General features: G+C 43.6%; 2 protein-coding genes and 6 pseudogenes across 3 annotated transcripts in view; all 8 read right to left on the reverse strand.

The window, feature by feature from the left end:
• LOC106924627 (protocadherin gamma-C5-like) overlaps positions 1-23,609 on the reverse strand; it is a 128,120-nt gene that overhangs the window by 19,780 nt on the left and 84,731 nt on the right. The gene's annotated exons all lie outside the window — the stretch shown is intronic.
• LOC106924633 (protocadherin gamma-C5 pseudogene) lies at positions 199-2,953 on the reverse strand (annotated as a pseudogene).
• Positions 2,920-7,063, reverse strand: LOC106924631 (protocadherin gamma-C5 pseudogene; annotated as a pseudogene).
• Positions 7,143-10,471, reverse strand: LOC106924634 (protocadherin gamma-C5 pseudogene; annotated as a pseudogene).
• On the reverse strand, positions 10,538-13,857 carry LOC148157046 (protocadherin gamma-C5 pseudogene; annotated as a pseudogene).
• Positions 14,146-17,309, reverse strand: LOC148157047 (protocadherin gamma-C5 pseudogene; annotated as a pseudogene).
• LOC106924630 (protocadherin gamma-C5 pseudogene) lies at positions 17,397-20,491 on the reverse strand (annotated as a pseudogene).
• LOC148157048 (protocadherin gamma-C5-like) lies at positions 20,582-23,602 on the reverse strand. The gene has a single exon (XM_088009565.1). The coding sequence runs from the start codon at positions 23,379-23,381 to the stop codon at positions 20,913-20,915; it is 2,469 nt and encodes an 822-aa protein (XP_087865691.1). The 5' UTR covers positions 23,382-23,602; the 3' UTR covers positions 20,582-20,912.

Below are 23,609 nucleotides of genomic sequence, written 5' to 3' on the forward strand. Positions count from 1 at the left end.
CAATCAGAGTAACACTGTTAAAGACACATCTACCTCATTTTTGATGCATGATAAGATAGCAAAGAAACAGCAAAGTGATATATTTTAATTTTAATTTAATTTACAATATGAAAAAAAATTACAAATATTATTCAGGTTTGTAAATATATTTTGTACAATTAAGTTGTACTTTGTTGATGTTAAAATTAAATATTTCGTTCATTAATTCTGTGTCAACATTCCGTGAATCCTCTACACTTCTTGGGATTATGGTCGCTGTCCAGCAGCGCAGTGCTGAAATGCTTTGCTCTAAAATGCAATGAACATTTGACGCCCTTTTTTTTCCAGGTCTAAAAAATAATAGTCAGCAGAGTACAGGAAATGCAAATCAGCAGAAAGTAAAGTGTTTTTTCATTAAGATTAATTTAATTAAAAAAAAAAAGTGTTTAATGTTGATGTAAATCTATCTAAATGACCATTAATGCGACTCTATGCTCACCTGCTGGCTCTCAAAGGTCCAGGTGCTGTCGGGTAAAGACGCGTCCAGAACACTGATGACTTCTTTAAAGTCTGTGGTGCTGCTGGGTTTGATCAATGTGAAATCACTGTACTCTGACATCGGAGACATGCAGGACCTGAACGACTGACTCTGAGACATCATGTCTCCTCCCAGGACCTCCACGTATTTTATAGGTCCATCAGTGTTGAGCTGAATCTGCAGGTTTCTGTTGGGGTTCTTGTAATCATCACAGTCGCTCCTTCTCATGCAGCAGCTCCCGCTGCTTCTGCTGCCCCTGATGCATTTCACCGCCAGGATGAGAAAAGTCACCAGAGACAGCACGGACACTGAGGCCAGAGACAGAATCAAATAAAGGGTGATTCTGCCGGTTTTCTTGCTGGGCTCGGACATTTTGTGTCGGAGGTCTAAAATGGGTTCATGGAGACCGTCCTCCAGTAAGATGGACACCGTGGCGGTGGCGGACTGAACCGGTTGCCCGTCGTCCTTGATCTCTATCAGGAGCCTCTGAGAGGAGTCGTCCTGCTCGTACACAGCGCGTTTAGTCCTCACCTCTCCTGTGTACTGATTGACGGTGAACAGAGAGGCGTCTGTGGCCTCCGCCAGTCTATACGAGATCCAGGCATTATGGCCAGAGTCAGCGTCCACGGCTGTTACCTTGGTAACCAGGTGACCCGCTTTGGCGGAGCGGGGCATCCTCTGATGGGAGAGGGAGCCCAGGGCAGCGGAGGAGGGGTAAATAACAGCGGGGGTATTATCGTTCTGGTCCAGGATGAAAACATGGACAGTGGCGTTGCTGCTGAGAGAGGGAGAGCCCTGGTCCTTTGCCTGAACCTGAATCTGAAACACTTTCAGCTTCTCGTAGTCAAACGAGTGCATGCTGTAGATGCTCCCGTTATCTGAGTTAATGTAAACATAAGACGAGACAGAGACGTCCTGCACTTTAGAGTCCAGTATGGAGTAAGAGATCTTTGCGTTTTCACCAGAATCCAGATCTGATGCTGTTACTGAAAAAAGTATCGAACCTGGTAATCTATTCTCTCTTACATATACATTATAGGAGGGCTGATTAAAAATAGGTGGGTTGTCATTTACATCAGTGATGCTGACATGAACTGTTTTCTTACTTGACAGAGGCGGGGAACCTGCATCGGTCGCTGTTATCTCAACATTATATTCTGCACTTTTTTCTCGGTCTAGAACACCAGCAGTAATCAGGGCATAATTGTTTGAAAAAGAAGCTTTTAAACTGAAAGGAGACCCATGTGCAAGTTTTAATGCTACATTGCCGTTATTGCCTGAATCGAGATCACGTGCACTTATTAAAGCTACCACTGTACCTTTTGGTGCGTCCTCTCGTACAGGGCTGGGCTTGGAAGTTAACATTATTTCTGGCACGTTATCATTGACGTCTATTACAACTATTTGTACGCGACAGTGACCCTCCATTTCTGGAATTCCTTTGTCCTTTGCAGTGACACTTATTTCGATCTTACTACTGCTCTCATAATCTAACGCGTTCAATAAGATAATTTCGCCTGTATCTGAATTCATCTTAAAAATGGACAGCAGCGACGGGGGTGTGCTGTCAGCAAATCTGTACTCGATCTCTGCGTTGACTCCCTCGTCTTCATCTGCGGCTTCAACTTGAACAAGCACAGAACCAACGGCGCTATTTTCAGGCACAGAGATATTATACAACGTCCTTTTAAACACCGGGACATTGTCGTTATTGTCCAACACGGTCACAATGATATTTGTGGTTCCGGTTTTCACAGGGCTGCCTCCGTCTAACGCTGTCAGTAACAACTGATGCACGCTCTGTTTCTCTCGGTCTAGAGGTTTCTCCAGCACGAGCTCGGGAACATGTCGGTCACCAGACAGTTCCTTCATTTTCAAGCTAAAACATTCGCTCTTACTTAATGTGTACGACTTAACTGAATTGCTACCAAAATCCTGATCCTGTGCGGTGTCCAAAGGAAAGCGTATACCAGCAGCGGTGGATTCAGCTATCTTCAGATGCCGCTCTTCTTTAATAAAAACCGGAGAGTTGTCATTTATGTCTTTTACTTCCACTTCTATCCGGTACAGCTGTAGTGGATTCTCTGTCACAACTTGCAGTGATAGAATACAGCTGGCGCTTTGTCCGCACAGAGCCTCTCTGTCTATTCTGTCATTCACCACCAGTTCGCCCTTCCCCGCATCCACGCTGAAATACTGCTCGCCAGCCTCAGAGGCGACACGCAGCTTGCGGTCCAAAATGTCTGATAATCCCAAACCGAGGTCTTTTGCGAGATTTCCAACCGCAGAACCCCGTTTCACTTCCTCCGGGATGCTGTAGCGAGTCTGTCCTTCTGTTGTAATCCTCAACAGAACGAAATGATAGCACCAAAGCCCAAGCCATTTCCACTCTCGATATCTCATTCTCTTTGTCATCCACGGTAGCTGCCCGGTCCGCTACAATGTTGTATTTCCCATGAAAATATTCATCCACGTAATCCTGACTTTGAAGTCATCATTAATACGGAAATTCTTTGACAATTAGACCAATTATGACTAACAGAACGCACGATAAAGACGTCATGTACGAAATGCATCTCCTCTCCGGCTCTGAGCACAGTGAGGGTTGCTGTGAGGAGAGCGAGTGGGGGGAGGACTAGATCTCTTTGTACAATTCTGTGAGCTATTGGTCTCCATCTTCCAGCCCATCAGTCCAATCACAGGAAGCCGAGCATGCCCTACGAAGCTACAGCAGGAATCACAGCAGGCGCAACATCACGTAAATGAGTAAAGTGGTAAATAAATGAATACTGGATCTACACCTTAATGAAAGCTAGTTTCATTTTAAAGGTTTTGATCCATAGAATGTTTTTCTTTTCCATTCCTGTCTTTTCTTTCTTTCGTTTCTTTTTTTTACAAATACATATTGTACTGCAAAAATTCAACAACAATGAAATACACAAGAACAACAAAATAGCTTGTTAAGGCCCACAAGAGACATGAAAAAAATAAATAAAAAGATCTACAGATTATTATCAAAACTTTTGACAGTGATATGTTGTAAATATAAATGTGTGTGTGTGTGTGTGTGTGTGTGTGTGTGTGTGTGTGCCTTTGTGCCTTTGTGCCTTTGATCCACCTAGTTTTATGGATTTTGGTTAATGTTGGTGGGTTTTAGGCTTTAAATTGAAGGGTTGATTGAGGTAAGGGTAACTTTTAGCCGTGTAAAACGTTGCAAGTCCTAAACACACAGAAACAAACAATCGATTTGGCTTAAGGGATAATAAATTACTGTTATTTACAATATTCATTCATACATTAATTCATTGTTTCTACAGTAGAGGTCTCCAAACAAAAACAATCCCGGTGTTCCAGCCGTCTCAGTGACATAATGTCGCTGTCCAGGCCAGCGGTGCTGAAAAACTGAAACACAGTCAAAACTTAACGTTTGGCTGCGACAGATGGCAAGAAACAGTAAGAATAAGATGGATGAATAAGTGATTATTGTACTTCTGCAACATAGTATGTTTTAATGCCTGGTATGAAACGAATTGTCCATTAGAGAAAATGAAGAAATCTTCAGCCTTGTAGGTTCAAGTTAAAAAAAAAAAAACATCTGAAATGCTTTAGTTTTCTGGGAACAAATGGACGAATCGCCCATCCATTGATTTTTATGCTCGTTAAATATATAGTATAAATGTAGTGGAAATGTTTATTGAAATCTCATTTTTAGCTCACCTGCTGGCTCTCAAAGGTCCAGGTGCTGTCGGGTAAAGACGCGTCCAGAACACTGATGACTTCTTTAAAGTCTGTGGTGCTGCTGGGTTTGATCAATGTGAAATCACTGTACTCTGACATCGGAGACATGCAGGACCTGAACGACTGACTCTGGGACATCATGTCTCCTCCCAGGACCTCCACGTATTTTATAGGTCCATCAGTGTTGAGCTGAATCTGCAGGTTTCTGTTGGGGTTCTTGTAATCATCACAGTCGCTCCTTCTCATGCAGCAGCTCCCGCTGCTTCTGCTACCCCTGATGCATTTCACCGCCAGGATGAGAAAAGTCACCAGAGACAGCACGGACACCGAGGCCAGAGACAGAATCAAATAAAGGGTGATTCTGCCGGTTTTCTTGCTGGGCTCGGACATTTTGTGTCGGAGGTCTAAAATGGGTTCATGGAGACCGTCCTCCAGTAAGATGGACACCGTGGCTGTGGCGGACTGAACCGGTTGCCCGTCGTCCTTGATCTCTATCAGCAGCCTCTGAGAGGAGTCGTCCTGCTCGTACACAGCGCGTTTAGTCCTCACCTCTCCTGTGTACTGATTGACGGTGAACAGAGAGGCGTCTGTGGCCTCCGCTAGTCTGTACGAGATCCAGGCATTATGGCCCGAATCAGCGTCCACGGCTGTTACCTTGGTAACCAGGTGACCCGCTTTAGCGGAGCGGGGCATCCTCTGATGAGAGAGGGAGCCCAGGGCAGCGGAGGAGGGGTAAATAACAGCGGGGGTATTATCGTTCTGGTCCAGGATGAAAACATGGACAGTGGCGTTGCTGCTGAGAGAGGGAGAGCCCTGGTCCTTTGCCTGAACCTGAATCTGAAACACTTTCAGCTTCTCGTAGTCAAACGAGTGCATGCTGTAGATGCTCCCGTTATCTGAGTTAATGTAAACATAAGACGAGACAGAGACGTCCTGCACTTTAGAGTCCAGTATGGAGTAAGAGATCTTTGCGTTTTCACCAGAATCCAGATCCGATGCGGACACTGAGTAAAGTATAGATCCTGGTAATCCATTTTCTTTTAAATACACAGTATATGTGAGTTGCGTAAAAACAGGTGGATTGTCATTTACATCAGTTATATTGACGTTTATTGTCTTTTTACTGCTCATTGGTGGTGAACCTAAGTCAGTGGCGGTTATCTCAACTTCATACTCTGAGAATTTTTCTCTGTCTAAAGGACCATTTGTAATCAACGCATAGTTATCAGAAAATGACGCTTTTAGCTTAAAGGGAACATTTTTGTTTAACTGTAGTATTACTTTACCATTATCTCCAGAGTCAACATCTCTTGCGCTAATTAAAGCCACTACAGTACCACTCGGTGAATTCTCAGGCACAGAATTTGGTTGAGAGGTCAGAAATATGTTTGGAGGATTGTCGTTAACGTCTAACACTTCAACATGAACAGTGCAATGCCCCTCCATTCTCGGACTTCCTTTATCGGTAGCGGAAATGTCTATCTCATAATTAGAGTTGGTTTCAAAATCTAAATTGCCAATCAGGCTTATTTCCCCAGTAAATGGGTCTATATCAAAAACAGACCGGACGTTGTCTGGTGTGTGCGCACCAAAAGCAAATTCAACCTCTCCGTTAAGACCTTCATCAGCATCTTTAGCAGCCAGCGTAAGAACTGGCGCCCCTTTCAACGCGTTTTCACCTATGGAAACTTTGTATATGCTTTTCTCAAATGCAGGAAAATTGTCGTTATTATCAAGGACATTTATCGTTATTTGACAGGTCCCAGACCTTACTGGATTTCCCCCATCTACGGCAGTGAGCGTCAACGTATGTGTGGGTTTTTTCTCTCTGTCAATAGATTTAGACAGCGCTAACTCTGGAACTCTCTTTCCACCAGACACTTCTTTAATTTTCAAACTAAAGAACTCATCTTTGCTCAGAGTATACGATCTCACCGAGTTAACTCCAACATCAAGATCTTGAGCTGTTTCTAGCGGAAAATGTGTCCCTGCCGCTGCCGACTCAGCTATTTGCAATATTTTTTCTGTCGACGGAAAGGTGGGAGAATTATCATTCACGTCTTGTATTTCCACTTCTACTCGGTACAGCTGTAAAGGCTTATCAATAACAATTTGCAGAGTTAAAACACAGCTGACGCTTTGTCCGCACAGAGCCTCTCTGTCTATTCTGTCATTCACCACCAGCTCGCCCTTCCCCGCATCCACGCTGAAATACTGCTCGCCAGCCTCAGAGGCGACCCGCAGCTTACGGTCAAAAATCTCAGATAGAGACAAACCCAAATCTTTGGTGAGATCTCCAACCACAGAACCGGGTTTTAGTTCCTCTCGGATGCTGTAGCGAGTCTGTGCTTCTATTGTACTCCACAGGAGAAATAACTGATTCCACCAGAGCGCTTTCCATCTCCAGTCCCGGGATCCTTTTGTCTTTGTCATCCCGGATTCTCAAGAATTATTTTCCAGTGAAATAGTCAAGAATAAAAAATATCAATGTCGTCCATGGCAGTAAAGAATCGATCAAACGAAAGATTCCAAAATCACGACTAAAAAACATGTGTATATTTTTTCTTTGCTTTAGCCGTGTTAGTAGCATCGCTCCGTTTCCTCCATCTGCTTGCAGAGGTAGAGATTGTGACTGTGTGGCTGCATGGGGGAGGGACTAGATCTCTTTGTACAACTCTGCGTTTCATTGGTGCTCAACATCCATTTCTGCCATCCATTAAGAGAGTGAGCATTTCATATAAAGACACAGATGAGCTGAAGAGAACAAAATTCAACGTAGAACTAATCTTACTCAGAGTGAGACTGAAATCATCCTCGCACTTAATAATAATGACAAAAATATAGATATATAGAAAGTTGATTTACAAAAAAGACAGATTTATAAATTATGTACCATATGAAACTAACTCTTAATGCTATTTCAAATTACAAACCGGTTTTCAGCAGCTTAGACCTCTTATCAGAAATCTTGTTCAAGTTGTCGCTGTTCAGGGTTGAGGTGCTGGACAGCGACAACTTGAACTAAAAAAGTAAAACTGATACAACATAAAATACAGATTAAATGGAAAGAAGAACTCACAACTTAGAAGCTACTGTGCGAAAGCGAGCAGATTGACATATCAAACAGCCCCGAGATGCAAGAGTAACGGCACAGATAAAAATCAACGTCATAACAAGTCAGTTATAGCTTGTTTTCCTTCAGTATTTCAAAGAAAAATAAAATAGAATAAATGCATAAAACATTTGTTTCAATAAATAAAGATCACTGTTCGCTTAGCTCACCTGCTGGCTCTCAAAGGTCCAGGTGCTGTCAGGTAAAGACGCGTCCAGAACACTGATGACTTCTTTAAAGTCTGTGGTGCTGCTGGGTTTGATCAATGTGAAATCACTGTACTCTGACATCGGAGACATGCAGGACCTGAACGACTGACTCTGAGACATCATGTCTCCTCCCAGGACCTCCACGTATTTTATAGGTCCATCAGTGTTGAGCTGAATCTGCAGGTTTCTGTTGGGGTTCTTGTAATCATCACAGTCGCTCCTTCTCATGCAGCAGCTCCCGCTGCTTCTGCTGCCCCTGATGCATTTCACCGCCAGGATGAGAAAAGTCACCAGAGACAGCACGGAGACTGAGGCCAGAGACAGAATCAAATACAGGGTGATTCTGCCGGTTTTCTTGCTGGGCTCGGACATTTTGTGTCGGAGGTCTAAAATGGGTTCATGGAGACCGTCCTCCAGTAGGATGGACACCGTGGCGGTGGCGGACTGAACCGGTTGCCCGTCGTCCTTGATCTCTATCAGCAGCCTCTGAGAGGAATCGTCCTGCTCGTACACAGCGCGTTTAGTCCTCACCTCTCCTGTGTACTGATTGACGGTGAACAGAGAGGCGTCTGTGGCCTCCGCCAGTCTATAAGAGACCCAGGCATTATGGCCAGAGTCAGCGTCCACGGCTGTTACCTTGGTAACCAGGTGACCCGCTTTAGCGGAGCGGGGCATCCTCTGATGGGAGAGGGAGCCCAGGGCAGCGGAGGAGGGGTAAATAACAGCGGGAGTATTATCGTTCTGGTCCAGGATGAAAACATGGACAGTGGTGTTGCTGCTGAGAGATGGAGAGCCCTGGTCCTTTGCCTGAACCTTAATCTGAAACACTTTCAGCTTCTCGTAGTCAAACGAGTGCATGCTGTAGATGCTCCCGTTATCTGAGTTAATGTAAACATAAGACGAGACAGAGACGTCCTGCACTTTAGAGTCCAGTATGGAGTAAGAGATCTTTGCGTTTTCACCAGAATCCAGATCAGACGCTGATACAGAGTAAAGTATCGAACCAGGTACTCCGTTCTCCTTTAAATACACATTATAGGAGGTTTGACTGAAAATTGGAGGATTGTCATTCACATCAATGATGGTTACTGGTATAACCTTTTTACTAGAAAGTGGGGGAGAACCCGAATCACTGGCTGTTATCTCGATATTATACTCTGAGAATTTTTCTCTATCCAAAGGGCCGCTTGTAACCAGAGCATAATTATTAGAAAACGAAGGTTTAAGGGCAAAAGGAGAGCCTTTATTTGACTGCAGCGTAACTTTACTATTATTACCAGAGTCAGCATCACGTGCATTAAGCAAAGCAACTACTGTACCGCTTGGTGCGTCTTCCCGCACAGGCTGCGGTTCAGAGGTGAGAACAATTTCAGGTATATTGTCATTAATGTCTAAAACATCTATCTGTAAATGACAGTAACTTTCCATTTCAGGAACTCCTTTGTCTTTCGCAGATATTTCTATTTTATATGACGTGGCTTTTTCATAATCCAATTGTCCTTTCAAATATATTTCTCCTGTTGATGACTGAATTTCAAATATGGATAAGACGGACTCTGGGGTTCTGGAACCAAATGAAAATTCAATTTCCCCATTAGATCCCTCGTCTGCATCCGTAGCAGTAATTTTAATTACTGATGTATCCTTGACAGTGCTCTCTAGTAGAGAGACTGTGTAGATATTTTTTTCAAACACAGGAAAATTATCATTATTATCAAGCACAGTAATTACAATTTGTGAGGTACCGGAAAGGGGTGGATTCCCCCCATCTACTGCTGTCAATTTGAGCTTATGAACAGCTGTCTTCTCACGATCAAGAGCCTTTTCTAACACCAACTCCGGAACTGCTCCGCCACCATTAACATCCTTCATTTTCAGTGTGAAGCATTCATTTCTTGTCAAAGTGTAAGACTTGACAGAATTAACACCTACGTCTAAATCCTCCGCGGTTTCCAAAAGAAAGCGAGTTCCTACTGCTGCCGATTCTGCAATTTTCAAAGACAGCTCTTTCGCTTGAAACACGGGGGAATTATCATTAATATCTTTAATTTCTACCTCCAGTCGGTGTAAATGTAAGGGGTTTTCAATAACAAGTTGCAAAGGTAAAACACAGCTGGCGCTTTGTCCGCACAGAGCCTCTCTGTCTATTCTCTCATTCACCACCAGCTCGCCCTTCCCCGCATCCACGCTGAAATACTGCTCGCCAGCCTCAGAGGCGACCCGCAGCTTACGGTCAAAAATCTCAGATAATGACAAACCCAAATCTTTGGCGAGATTCCCGACCACAGATCCGGGTTTTAGTTCCTCTGGAATGGCGTAACGTGTTTGAGCTTCTATTGTAGTCCACAGGAGAAAGAACCGCTGCCACCAAACTGCTTTCCATCTCCAGCCTCGGTATCCTATTGTCTTTGTCATCCCGGATTCTCAAGAATTATGTTCCAATGAGGTAATCAAAATGTGGCCTGTGTCATTCATGGTAGTAAACGATTAATCCAATGCAAGATTCCAAAGTTAAGGTTAATTAATATTTCCATCTCATTTGTTTGCTTTAGGTCTGTTAGTAACATCGCTCCGTTTCATCCATGTGCTTGCTCTAAAAGAGATTGTGACTGTGTGTCTGGATGGGGGAGGGACTAGATCTCTTTGTACAGCTTTGCGTTTCATTGGTGCTCACTATACACTTCTATCGTCCAGTAAGAGAAGTGTTGAGAATTTCATTTAAAGAGATGTGTGTGTGTGTGTGTGTGTGTGTGTGTGTGTGTGTGTGTGTGTGTGTGTGTGTGTGTGTGTGTGTGTGTGTGGTGAAAAGCTCAGCATCATTGGAACGGAGAAAGGAGAAACGAATCTCTCCCGAACTCATGGGAATAGAAGAAGCATGGCAGATTTTAAAATGTGATGACTAAAAAAAAATGTAATAAAAAATACAATCTAGATTGTGTGCTTTACATCAATTTGAAACAAACTGTGAATCAACGTTTTACTAGCAAATACAATTTCAGCAGTTTGTGTCTCGTGTCAGAAATAATGCAGTTGTCGCTGTCCAGTATGTGGTGCTGAAAAATCATGTCTTTCATGAAACTGTAAAGGAAAGTTTTGATCTTACCAGAATATTTCGAGCTGAAAACAAATATCATATACTGGATATGCCTTCAAGGAAATCAGCTAATTAACACATCAATTTGCCACAAAATACAACAATTAACATAAAAAAGTCAACAAGTAAACAGCGAAAGGATAGCTTTCACTCCGCAATATAAATTATATAAAGAACATATCAGTATTAAACCATTGTTTTTTTTGTATCAAGATTGCTGTTCGCTTAGCTCACCTGCTGGCTCTCAAAGGTCCAGGTGCTGTCAGGTAAAGACGCGTCCAGAACACTGATGACTTCTTTAAAGTCTGTGGTGCTGCTGGGTTTGATCAATGTGAAATCACTGTACTCTGACATCGGAGACATGCAGGACCTGAACGACTGACTCTGAGACATCATGTCTCCTCCCAGGACCTCCACGTATTTTATAGGTCCATCAGTGTTGAGCTGAATCTGCAGGTTTCTGTTGGGGTTCTTGTAATCATCACAGTCGCTCCTTCTCATGCAGCAGCTCCCGCTGCTTCTGCTGCCCCTGATGCATTTCACCGCCAGGATGAGAAAAGTCACCAGAGACAGCACGGAGACTGAGGCCAGAGACAGAATCAAATAAAGGGTGATTCTGCCGGTTTTCTTGCTGGGCTCGGACATTTTGTGTCGGAGGTCTAAAATGGGTTCATGGAGACCGTCCTCCAGTAGGATGGACACCGTGGCGGTGGCGGACTGAACCGGTTGCCCGTCGTCCTTGATCTCTATCAGCAGCCTCTGAGAGGAATCGTCCTGCTCGTACACAGCGCGTTTAGTCCTCACCTCTCCTGTGTACTGATTGACGGTGAACAGAGAGGCGTCTGTGGCCTCCGCCAGTCTATAAGAGACCCAGGCATTATGGCCAGAGTCAGCGTCCACGGCCGTCACCTTGGTAACCAGGTGACCCGCTTTAGCGGAGCGGGGCATCCTCTGATGGGAGAGGGAGCCCAGGGCAGCGGAGGAGGGGTAAATAACAGCGGGAGTATTATCGTTCTGGTCCAGGATGAAAACATGGACAGTAGTGTTGCTGCTGAGAGATGGAGAGCCCTGGTCCTTTGCCTGAACCTGAATCTGAAACACTTTCAGCTTCTCGTAGTCAAACGAGTGCATGCTGTAGATGCTCCCGTTATCTGAGTTAATGTAAACATAAGACGAGACAGAGACGTCCTGCACTTTAGAGTCCAGTATGGAGTAAGAGATCTTTGCGTTTTCACCAGAATCCAGATCAGACGCTGATACAGAGTAAAGTATCAAACCAGGTACTCCGTTCTCCTTTAAATACACATTATAGGAGGGCTGACTGAAAATTGGAGGATTGTCATTCACATCAATGATGGTTACTGGTATAACCTTTTTACTAGAAAGTGGAGGAGAACCCGAATCACTGGCTGTTATCTCGATGTTATACTCTGAGAATTTTTCTCTATCCAAAGGGCCGCTTGTAACAAGCGCATAATTATTAGAAAACGAAGGTTTAAGGGCAAAAGGAGAGCCTTTATTTGACTGCAGCGTAACTTTGCTATTATTACCGGAGTCAGCATCACGTGCATTAAGCAAAGCAACTACTGTACCGCTTGGTGCGTCTTCCCGCACAGGCTGCGGTTCAGAGGTGAGAACAATTTCAGGTATATTGTCATTAATGTCTAAAACATCAACCTGTAGGCGACAGTTGCTCTCCATTTCAGGAACGCCTTTGTCTTTCGCAGATATTTCTATTTTATAAGAGGTGGATTTTTCATAATCCAAATTTCCCGTTAAATAAACATCTCCAGTGAATGATTTTATTTCAAAAATTGATAAGATTGACTCCGGGGTCCTCGGACCAAAAAAGAACTCTATTTGTCCGTTCGGTCCCTCATCAGCGTCAGTAGCAGTAATTTTAATCACAGAGGTACCTTTTTCAGTATTTTCTGGTAAAGAAATTTTATAATTGTTTTTTTCGAATACTGGGAAATTGTCGTTTACATCAAGCACAGTAATTGTGATTAGCGATGTGCCGGACAGGGCCGGATTTCCCCCATCAACTGCAGTCAGTTTTAGTTCATGAACAGCTTTCTTCTCTCGATCAAGGGATTTTTCCAGCACTAGTTCGGGGACTGCTCTGCCATCATCTATCTCCTTCATTTTTAGCGCAAAACAGTCGTTTCTTGACAAACTGTATGATTTTACTGAGTTACTTCCAACATCTAGATCCTCTGCATTCTCCAATGAAAAGCGAGTTCCCACTGCTGCTGATTCTGCGATTTTTATAGACAGTTCTTTTACTTGAAATATTGGAGAATTATCATTAATATCTTTAATTTCTACATCAAGTCGGTATAAATGTAAGGGGTTTTCAATAACAATTTGTAAAGGTAAAACACAGCTGACGCTTTGTCCACATAAAGCCTCTCTGTCTATTCTGTCATTCACCACCAGCTCGCCCTTCCCCGCATCCACGCTGAAATACTGCTCCCCAGCCTCAGAGGCGACCCGCACCTTACGGTCAAAAATCTCAGATAATGACAAACCCAAATCTTTGGCGAGATTTCCCACCACCGAGCCTTGTTTGAGTTCCTCTGGGATGCTGTAGCGAGTCTGTGCTTCAATTGTACTCCACAGGATAAAGAGCTGATGCCACCAGAGCGCCTGCCATCTCCAGTCTCGGTATCCCATTTTCTTTGTCATCCCGGATCCGTTAGCTCGTAATATTTCCCATCATGAAAATGGTGGCACTTGTCCAGTTCCAGGACGAATCAAACAAAATCTGAATCAATCCGAAACCATGTTCATTCATGACTTCAACTGCAAATCAATTATTTCATTCTAAGGTTCGAGTTATAAGCGCCTCACACTGCTATCTAACTCATTGCATTATGAACGTTTTGTGGTGCTGAAGCTGCTGGAGGAGGGGGTAGATCTCTTTGTACTTTCCTTGCCTGCTATTGGAGCACAGCATGCTTCCCCGTCATCCAACGGGAAGCGCTCTGAGCAGAGCTTTTAAAGGTACAGCCGTGCTTATGAAAGGAGCTCTACACAGTGTTGTACAGACTGAACTTTAACACATTTACCAGTCCGCTGATTTTAATTGTGCCACTGGTACTTAAACTTACTAATGGATTAAAAAATAAATAAATAAATAAATAAATAAATGAACAAACTTTTCGATCATAATTTTACAGACATACACCAGCCTAAATGTTTACTTGAATATAGAATTAATCATATAATAAAGATTTTAACAAGCATCAAAATATTTTGCTGCCAAAAAATATTTTATTTCACGAATAAAATATTTGCGAAATTTTTAGACTGACATATTATCCTGTTTGACAAAATCTGTTTTTAATAACTAACAAAGCTGAGAACTGAGAACGGTCTTCCACATCATACTGCAAAAAAGTACATAGAAGCATACACAACTGGCAACAAAAACTAGCAACCAAGATGCCTGCCATTCATTTCTTTCACTGAATTATTCAACTAATGTGATAATGCAATGCTTTGAGCTCACCTGCTGGCTCTCAAAGGTCCAGGTGCTGTCAGGTAAAGACGCGTCCAGAACACTGATGACTTCTTTAAAGTCTGTGGTGCTGCTGGGTTTGATCAATGTGAAATCACTGTACTCTGACATCGGAGACATGCAGGACCTGAACGACTGACTCTGAGACATCATGTCTCCTCCCAGGACCTCCACGTATTTTATAGGTCCATCAGTGTTGAGCTGAATCTGCAGGTTTCTGTTGGGGTTCTTGTAATCATCACAGTCGCTCCTTCTCATGCAGCAGCTCCCGCTGCTTCTGCTGCCCCTGATGCATTTCACCGCCAGGATGAGAAAAGTCACCAAAGACAGCACGGACACTGAGGCCAGAGACAGAATCAAATAAAGGGTGATTCTGCCGGTTTTCTTGCTGGGCTCGGACATTTTGTGTCGGAGGTCTAAAATGGGTTCATGGAGACCGTCCTCCAGTAAGATGGACACCGTGGCGGTGGCGGACTGAACCGGTTGCCCGTCGTCCTTGATCTCTATCAGCAGCCTCTGAGAGGAGTCGTCCTGCTCGTACACAGCGCGTTTAGTCCTCACCTCTCCTGTGTACTGATTGACGGTGAACAGAGAGGCGTCTGTGGCCTCCGCCAGTCTATAGGAGACCCAGGCATTATGGCCCGAGTCAGCGTCCACGGCCGTTACCTTAGTAACCAGGTGACCCGCTTTAGCGGAGCGGGGCATCCTCTGATGAGAGAGGGAGCCCAGGGCAGCGGAGGAGGGGTAAATAACAGCAGGGGTATTATCGTTCTGGTCCAGGATGAAAACATGGACAGTGGCGTTGCTGCTGAGAGATGGAGAGCCCTGGTCCTTTGCCTGAACCTGAATCTGAAACACTTTCAGCTTCTCGTAGTCAAACGAGTGCATGCTGTAGATGCTCCCGTTATCTGAGTTAATGTAAACATAAGACGAGACAGAGACGTCCTGCACTTTAGAGTCCAGTATGGAGTAAGAGATCTTTGCGTTTTCACCAGAATCCAGATCAGATGCTGATACTGAATAAAGTATCGTACCTGGAGCCATATTTTCTTTTAGATATACGTTATATGACGGCTGACTGAAAAGAGGTGGATTGTCATTTATATCTGTGATTCTAACTGGGATAATCCTGGTGCTGGAGAGAGCCGGAGATCCTGCATCCGTAGCTGTTATTTCGATGTTAAACTCTGAGACCGTCTCTCTGTCTAAAGGGCCGTTTGTTATCATTGCGTAATTATTAGAAAAAGAAGGTTTTAGACTAAAAGGTGAACCTTTTGGGATCTGTAGTTTAACTTTACTGTTATCACCCGAATCAAGATCACGTACGCTGAGTAAAGCCACCACTGTGCCGCTGTTCGAGTCTTCTGGCACTGATGTGGATTTGGAAGTGAGAAGAATGTCTGGAGCGTTATCGTTTACGTCTAATACATCCACCTGCACAGTGCAGTGTCCTTCCATCTTAGGCAAACCTTTGTCTTTGGCACTAATATCTATTCGATATGATGCCTTAGCTTCAAAGTCTAATGACTGTTTCAAATATATGTCTCCAGTTTCAGCATCTATATGAAATAAGGACAGAACTGATGGGGGTGTGTGTACGCCAAAAGAGTATTCAATTTCTCCGTTTAGATCCTCATCTATGTCTGTTGCTTTGGTAGAAATAACAAATGAACCGTTTGCACTGTTTTCTTGAACAGCAATCTTATAAAAACTTTGTTCAAACTGTGGAACATTGTCATTATTATCAAGTACATGTATGGTTATCTTTGAAATCCCGGTCTTAACTGGATTCCCTCCGTCCATAGCGGTAAGAACTAAGCTATGCGTCGCCCTTTTCTCACGGTCTAATGATTTATTTAATACTAACTCTGGAATTTTTTTTCCATTTTCAATTTCCTTAACTTTTATCGAAAAACATTCATCTTTGCTTAGCGTGTATGTTTTTAATCCGTTATTCCCAACATCCGGGTCCTCCGCCATCTCCAGGGGAAAATGAACACCGACAACGGAGGACTCAGCAATTTCGATTACATGATCACTTTTGAGAAAAGTAGGAGCATTGTCATTTACGTCTCTTATTTCCACTTCTATCCTGTGCAGCTGCAGGGGGTTTTCTACCACAACCTGCAGAGGTAACACACAGGTGGCGCTTTGTCCACACAGAGCCTCTCTGTCTATTCTGTCATTCACCACCAGCTCGCCCTTCCCCGCATCCACGCTGAAATACTGCTTACCAGCCTCAGAAGCGACCCGCAGTTTACGCTCAAAAATGTCTGATAATCCCAAGCCGAGATCTTTGGCAATATTACCAACCAGAGAGCCTCGTTCCAGCTCCTCTGGGATGTTGTAACGAGTCTGTCCGTGTATTATATTCCACAATAGCAAAAAATTATGCCACCAAAGCGCCTGCCATCTCCACTCCCGGTGTCCCATTCTCTTTGTCATCCTCGCTCCGTTAAAGCACGTTAATTCCCATCGTTATCTTATAAAATGAACGGTCAGACGCTGAAATCCGTTAATGGCGACACAGGCAAACTCCAGGGAAATCCAAGTAATAAACCCATCCTAACATGCAAAGTAAAGATTACTTTTTCAGTTTTGCTGTTGAAGTGCAAGCTCGTCTACGTTCATACTCAGAGTAGAACACTGGCTCCAGTGCTGAGGATGGATGGGGGAGGGAGTAGATCTCTTTGTACAAAACGTGATGCTATTGGCACAGTGCATTTACAACGACACCCAATAAGAATAGAAGAGCCGCGAATAAACAGAAAAAAGCAATTTAAAATTATAAGATGCCCGAGTAACACAAATAAACCATGCGAAAAATGAAATAAAGTTAAAAGAAATTTTTTTTTAAGGTTTTTATTTTTACTTTGTCGTCAAATCCTGTGGTTTATTTCAAACCACACATTATAATTCATTGGATATATTTTTAAGTGGCAGAAAATACAGCAATTAATTTTTTTTTATTTTTCAGCACATAAAGATCTTTTCTAAGAAACTTTGTAAAACATTGTTTTCAGATACTTCCATTGTGTTTCTGTTTTAACCAGTCATCCAGCGAAATTTCACGCACGGAAAGAAAAGATGTTACATGCGATGAATAGCTGCATTATCATTATAAAATAAAATAAAAAAATAATGAAATTAAGACAAACACTGCTAGCTAAAAAAACACAATAACCTGCATTGTTACGTCATCATTTTTGTTCAAACTCATAATTAAAAGCGAAAAAGTAAAGAGTATATTTCTTCATTCATATTTTTTAAAAACAAATTTATATGAGTCAAACAGCAAAAAAACAGCACTAAAACAATATTGAATATGAAATGATCGTGTATTTTTGTTATCTTTGAGCTCACCTGCTGGCTCTCAAAGGTCCAGGTGCTGTCGGGTAAAGACGCGTCCAGAACACTGATGACTTCTTTAAAGTCTGTGGTGCTGCTGGGTTTGATCAATGTGAAATCACTGTACTCTGACATCGGAGACATGCAGGACCTGAACGACTGACTCTGAGACATCATGTCTCCTCCCAGGACCTCCACGTATTTTATAGGTCCATCAGTGTTGAGCTGAATCTGCAGGTTTCTGTTGGGGTTCTTGTAATCATCACAGTCGCTCCTTCTCATGCAGCAGCTCCCGCTGCTTCTGCTGCCCCTGATGCATTTCACCGCCAGGATGAGAAAAGTCACCAGAGACAGCACGGACACTGAGGCCAGAGACAGAATCAAATAAAGGGTGATTCTGCCGGTTTTCTTGCTGGGCTCGGACATTTTGTGTCGGAGGTCTAAAATGGGTTCGTGGAGACCGTCCTCCAGTAGGATGGACACCGTGGCGGTGGCGGACTGAACCGGTTGCCCGTCGTCCTTGATCTCTATCAGCAGCCTCTGAGAGGAGTCGTCCTGTTCGTACACAGCGCGTTTAGTCCTCACCTCTCCTGTGTACTGATTGACGGTGAACAGAGAGGCGTCTGTGGCCTCCGCCAGTCTATAAGAGACCCAGGCATTATGGCCCGAATCAGCGTCCACGGCTGTTACCTTGGTAACCAGGTGACCCGCTTTAGCGGAGCGGGGCATCCTCTGATGAGAGAGGGAGCCCAGGGCAGCGGAGGAGGGGTAAATAACAGCGGGGGTATTATCGTTCTGGTCCAGGATGAAAACATGGACAGTGGCGTTGCTGCTGAGAGATGGAGAGCCCTGGTCCTTTGCCTGAACCTGAATCTGAAACACTTTCAGCTTCTCGTAGTCAAACGAGTGCATGCTGTAGATGCTCCCGTTATCTGAGTTAATGTAAACATAAGACGAGACAGAGACGTCCTGCACTTTAGAGTCCAGTATGGAGTAAGAGATCTTTGCGTTTTCACCAGAATCCAGATCAGATGCTGTTACTGAGTAAAGTATAGATCCTGGGACTCCGTTCTCTTTCAGATACACATTATAAAAGGACTGGGTAAAAACAGGTGGGTTGTCATTCACATCAGTGATGCTGACAGCTATAATTGTACTACTGGATAGACGAGGATTACCTGAATCAAAAGCTTTTAATTCGATATCAAACTGTGAAATTTTCTCACGGTCTAGAGGACCGTTGGTGAGCAGTTCATAGTTATTAGAAAACGAAGGTTTTAGGATGAAAGGAAAAGTTTTTGAAAGATGTAACACCACTTTTCCGTTATCACCCGAGTCACTGTCTCGTGCGCTTATCAAAGCGACCACTGTTCCACGGGGAGCGTCCTCGCGTACGGGACTGGGTTTTGAAGTGAGCACAATCTCTGGAGCATTATCATTTATATCCTCGATATCAACTTGGACACGACAGTGTCCCTCCATTTCAGGAGTTCCTTTGTCTTTAGCAGTTATATCGATAAGGTACGATTTGCTTATCTCATAATCTAGAGGACCTTTTAATAACATTTCCCCGCTTTCATCGTTGATTTCAAATGTCGACAGGACAGACTCTGGAGTACGAGACCCAAATAAATATGTCACTTCACCATTAAGACCATCATCAGCATCAGTGGCTGTCAGTTTGATAACAAAGGTCCCTTTAGTGCTGTTCTCCTTTAAAGAAATCTTGTACTCATTTTCGCTAAAAACTGGAAAATTATCGTTATTGTCAAGAACTGTAATTGAAATTTTACAGGTTCCTGATCTTGCAGGATTTCCTCCATCTAATGCCGACAGTAACAACCCATGTAAAGCATTCTTTTCTCTGTCTAATGGTTTCTCTAACATCAATTCCGGGACAGCTTGTCCATTTTTTGTTTGTTTAAACTTTAAAGAAAAATAATCATTTTTGCTCAGGGAGTATGATTTTAAAGAATTACTTCCAACATCAGAGTCCTCAGCGCTTTCTAAAGGAAAGCGTTTCCCGACAAGTACGGATTCGGGTATTTTAAGGTTGATTTCCTGCGTAGGAAAACTTGGAGAATTGTCATTAATGTCTGTTATTTCAACTTCAATCCGATGAGACTGCAAAGGATTTTCAACAACTATCTGCAGGGGTAGAACGCAGCTGGCGCTTTGTCCACATAAAGCCTCTCTGTCTATTCTGTCTTTCACGATCAGCTCGCCCTTCCCCACATCCACGCTGAAATACTGCTCACCAGCGTCCGAGGCAAGGCGCATCTTTCGGTCAAAAATGTCCGATAATCCCAACCCCAGATCTCTGGCAAGATTTCCAACCACCGATCCCTGTTTTAGTTCCTCCGGGATGCTGTAACGACTCTGTGCATCTATTGTACTCCAAAAAAGGGAAAAATGATGCCACCAAAGAGCCAGCCATCTCCAGCCCCGATTTCCTTTTCTCTTTGTCATCCTTGATCTGCTATATGGCGTAAATTTCCATCAGAGTCCGGTTTACAGAAACACTGCCCCAATGTTTGAAGAAAATATGTCTCCCTTTGCAAAACAATACACCTTCTGATCGTGCCTTTAAGATGAATCTCATGTTTAGCTGAATGAAATAGCTGCTTATTTCTCTCTTGTTGGGCTCAGTTCACTCTGTTACAGCGCTATCTGTATGGGGGAAGGGAGTGGATTGCTTTGTACAGTTCAAAATCTTATTGGTCCATGAAATCCCTCTCCAACATCCAATGAGAAGCTGGCAGATCAACGCTCTTAAAGTGACAGCATGCAGTGCCTAACTGAGCTTCCAACTGGACTGCTTCATTTAAACCAAACAGAGCTGAACCAGCATTAAATCGATAAATGAATCACACACACAAAGTAGCGTCAAATATTGTGTTAGAGAAAATCACATTATACTGTCAGTTTGGAGTAAATACATTAATTTCAATGATGAAAGTGGTCACGGCATCTCTTATGAACAAATATTAGTAATATGGTGTATTATTGTATCATTGGTTAAGGCGCAGATAGACAGGAAGACAGACAAACAGACACACTCCTAAAAAGGGTTTTTTCAACAATATGTCCTCCAGGGTGTCGCTGTCCACACCATGGTGCTGAAATATGAAGTAGCCCTCACTATTTTCCAAATTTTCTTGCAGTCATTGTGAAAAATAAATTATGTCAGCAGATGGCACACCGAAAAGAATCATGGTTAACAACAATATTAAGTTAGCTTCAACATTTATGATTTCAATTGTCAAATATGTTGGAATAAACTGACATGTCCTTTCTGAATTTCCAAACAGGACTAGAGATATGTTTGACGTTTTTGTGTATGTATTTGTGAACCTAAGTTACCTTTAACGTCATGCTGTGCTCACCTGCTGGCTCTCAAAGGTCCAGGTGCTGTCGGGTAAAGACGCGTCCAGAACACTGATGACTTCTTTAAAGTCTGTGGTGCTGCTGGGTTTGATCAATGTGAAATCACTGTACTCTGACATCGGAGACATGCAGGACCTGAACGACTGACTCTGAGACATCATGTCTCCTCCCAGGACCTCCACGTATTTTATAGGTCCATCAGTGTTGAGCTGAATCTGCAGGTTTCTGTTGGGGTTCTTGTAATCATCGCAGTCGCTCCTTCTCATGCAGCAGCTCCCGCTGCTTCTGCTGCCCCTGATGCATTTCACCGCCAGGATGAGAAAAGTCACCAGAGACAGCACGGACACTGAGGCCAGAGACAGAATCAAATAAAGGGTGATTCTGCCAGTTTTCTTGCTGGGCTCGGACATTTTGTGTCGGAGGTCTAAAATGGGTTCATGGAGACCGTCCTCCAGTAAGATGGACACCGTGGCGGTGGCGGACTGAACCGGTTGCCCGTCGTCCTTGATCTCTATCAGCAGCCTCTGAGAGGAGTCGTCCTGCTCGTACACAGCGCGTTTAGTCCTCACCTCTCCTGTGTACTGATTGACGGTGAACAGAGAGGCGTCTGTGGCCTCCGCCAGTCTGTACGAGATCCAGGCATTATGGCCCGAGTCGGCGTCCACGGCTGTTACCTTGGTAACCAGGTGACCCGCTTTAGCGGAGCGGGGCATCCTCTGATGAGAGAGGGAGCCGAGGGCAGCGGAGGAGGGGTAAATAACAGCGGGGGTATTATCGTTCTGGTCCAGGATGAAAACATGGACAGTGGCGTTGCTGCTGAGAGAGGGAGAGCCCTGGTCCTTTGCCTGAACCTGAATCTGAAACACTTTCAGCTTCTCGTAGTCAAACGAGTGCATGCTGTAGATGCTCCCGTTATCTGAGTTAATGTAAACATAAGACGAGACAGAGACGTCCTGCACTTTTGAGTCCAGTATGGAGTAAGAGATCTTTGCGTTTTCACCAGAATCCTGATCAGACGCTGATACTGAATAAAGTATAGATCCTGGTAATCTATTCTCTTTTACATACACATTATAGGAGGGCTGATTAAAAATAGGTGGGTTGTCATTTACATCAGTGACGCTGACATGAACTGTTTTCTTGCTGGACAGTGGATTAGAGCCCATATCTGTGGCTGTTATCTCAATACTATATTCAGAATCTTTTTCTCGATCTAAAACACCATTTGTAACTAGTGCGTAGTTTTGTGAAAACGAGGGTTTCAGCGCAAAGTTGCTGTTTTTAGGGAGCTGTAATTGTACTTTTCCGTTATCACCGGAGTCATGGTCCCGAGCGCTGATCAGAGCGACTACAGTGCCATTAGGCGAGTCTTCGCTCACAGGCTTTGGTCGAGAAGTCAGTATTATTTCTGGAGCATTATCATTGACATCTAAAACTTCAACATGAACAATACAATGTCCCTCCATTCTTGGGCTCCCTTTATCTTTTGCGCTGATGTCCAATTCATAATTTGCATCATTTTCAAAATCTAGTTTTCCTTTAAGGAATATTTTTCCTGATGTGGGATCGATGGAAAAAACAGAGAGCACAATTTCTGATGTGTGAGCGCCAAATGAATATTCTATCTCTCCATTTTGATTCTCATCGGAGTCTGTTGCTTTTGTCTGTACTATTAATGCACCCTCCGCGGCATTTTCTGCAACGGATACTTTATACAAGGTTTTTTCAAAAGCAGGAATATTATCGTTTATGTCAAGGACTTTAATGGTTATCTGCGCAGTCCCTGATCTTACCGGGTTACCTCCGTCTAGAGCTGTCAAAAGAAGCTTGTGAACAGCTTTTTTCTCTCTGTCTATCAGTTTTGACAGAATTAATTCAGGGACTTTTCTTCCTCCAGCGACCTCCTTAAGTCTTATACTAAAGCACTCGTCTTTACTCAGAGTATATGACTTCAGTGAATTAATGCCAACGTCTAAATCTACGGCACTTTCTAGCGGAAAATGAGCTCCGATAACTGTGGATTCCGAAATGTCCAATAACACGTCACTTGACGGGAATCTGGGGGAATTATCATTGATATCTTGAATTTGAATTTCTACTCGAAACAGCTGCAGTGGGTCTTCAATGACGACCTGCAGAGGCAACACACAGCTGGCGCTCTGTCCACATAAAGCCTCTCTGTCTATTCTGTCATTCACTACCAGCTCACCCTTCCCAGCATCTACGGTAAAATATTGCTTACCAGCCTCGGAGGCGACGGTTAGTTTGCGATCAAAAATCTCAGCTAACGACAGACCCAGATCTTTTGCAAGATTTCCGACCACAGAACCCCGTTTCAGCTCCTCCTGGATATTGTAACGAGTCTGTCCGTCTGCTGTACTCCACAAGATAAAGAAATACTGCCACCAAAGCACCAGCCATCTCCAGTCTCGGTATCCATTTCTCTTTGTCATCCTTGGTCCGCTATAACATATCCATTCCAGTCGATGTTGTGTTCAGAAGCAATGCTAGATCAATCATCTCACCTATCATTCTCTACTGATATTTTATTACAAGTTAATGTGTATGAATTTAAGCCCAAACATAAAATCTTCATGTTGCAAAAATAAATCTCGTCCCCTTCTCTCCTCTGGCACTCTGCATTGTGAGTGTAGGACCACAGAAGCTGGAAGGGGGGAGGG

This window comes from Poecilia mexicana, unplaced genomic scaffold, assembly GCF_051168715.1.
Source record: "Poecilia mexicana isolate PSO_F unplaced genomic scaffold, ASM5116871v1 scaffold_10, whole genome shotgun sequence".
In the NCBI taxonomy this organism is placed as follows: domain Eukaryota; kingdom Metazoa; phylum Chordata; class Actinopteri; order Cyprinodontiformes; family Poeciliidae; genus Poecilia; species Poecilia mexicana.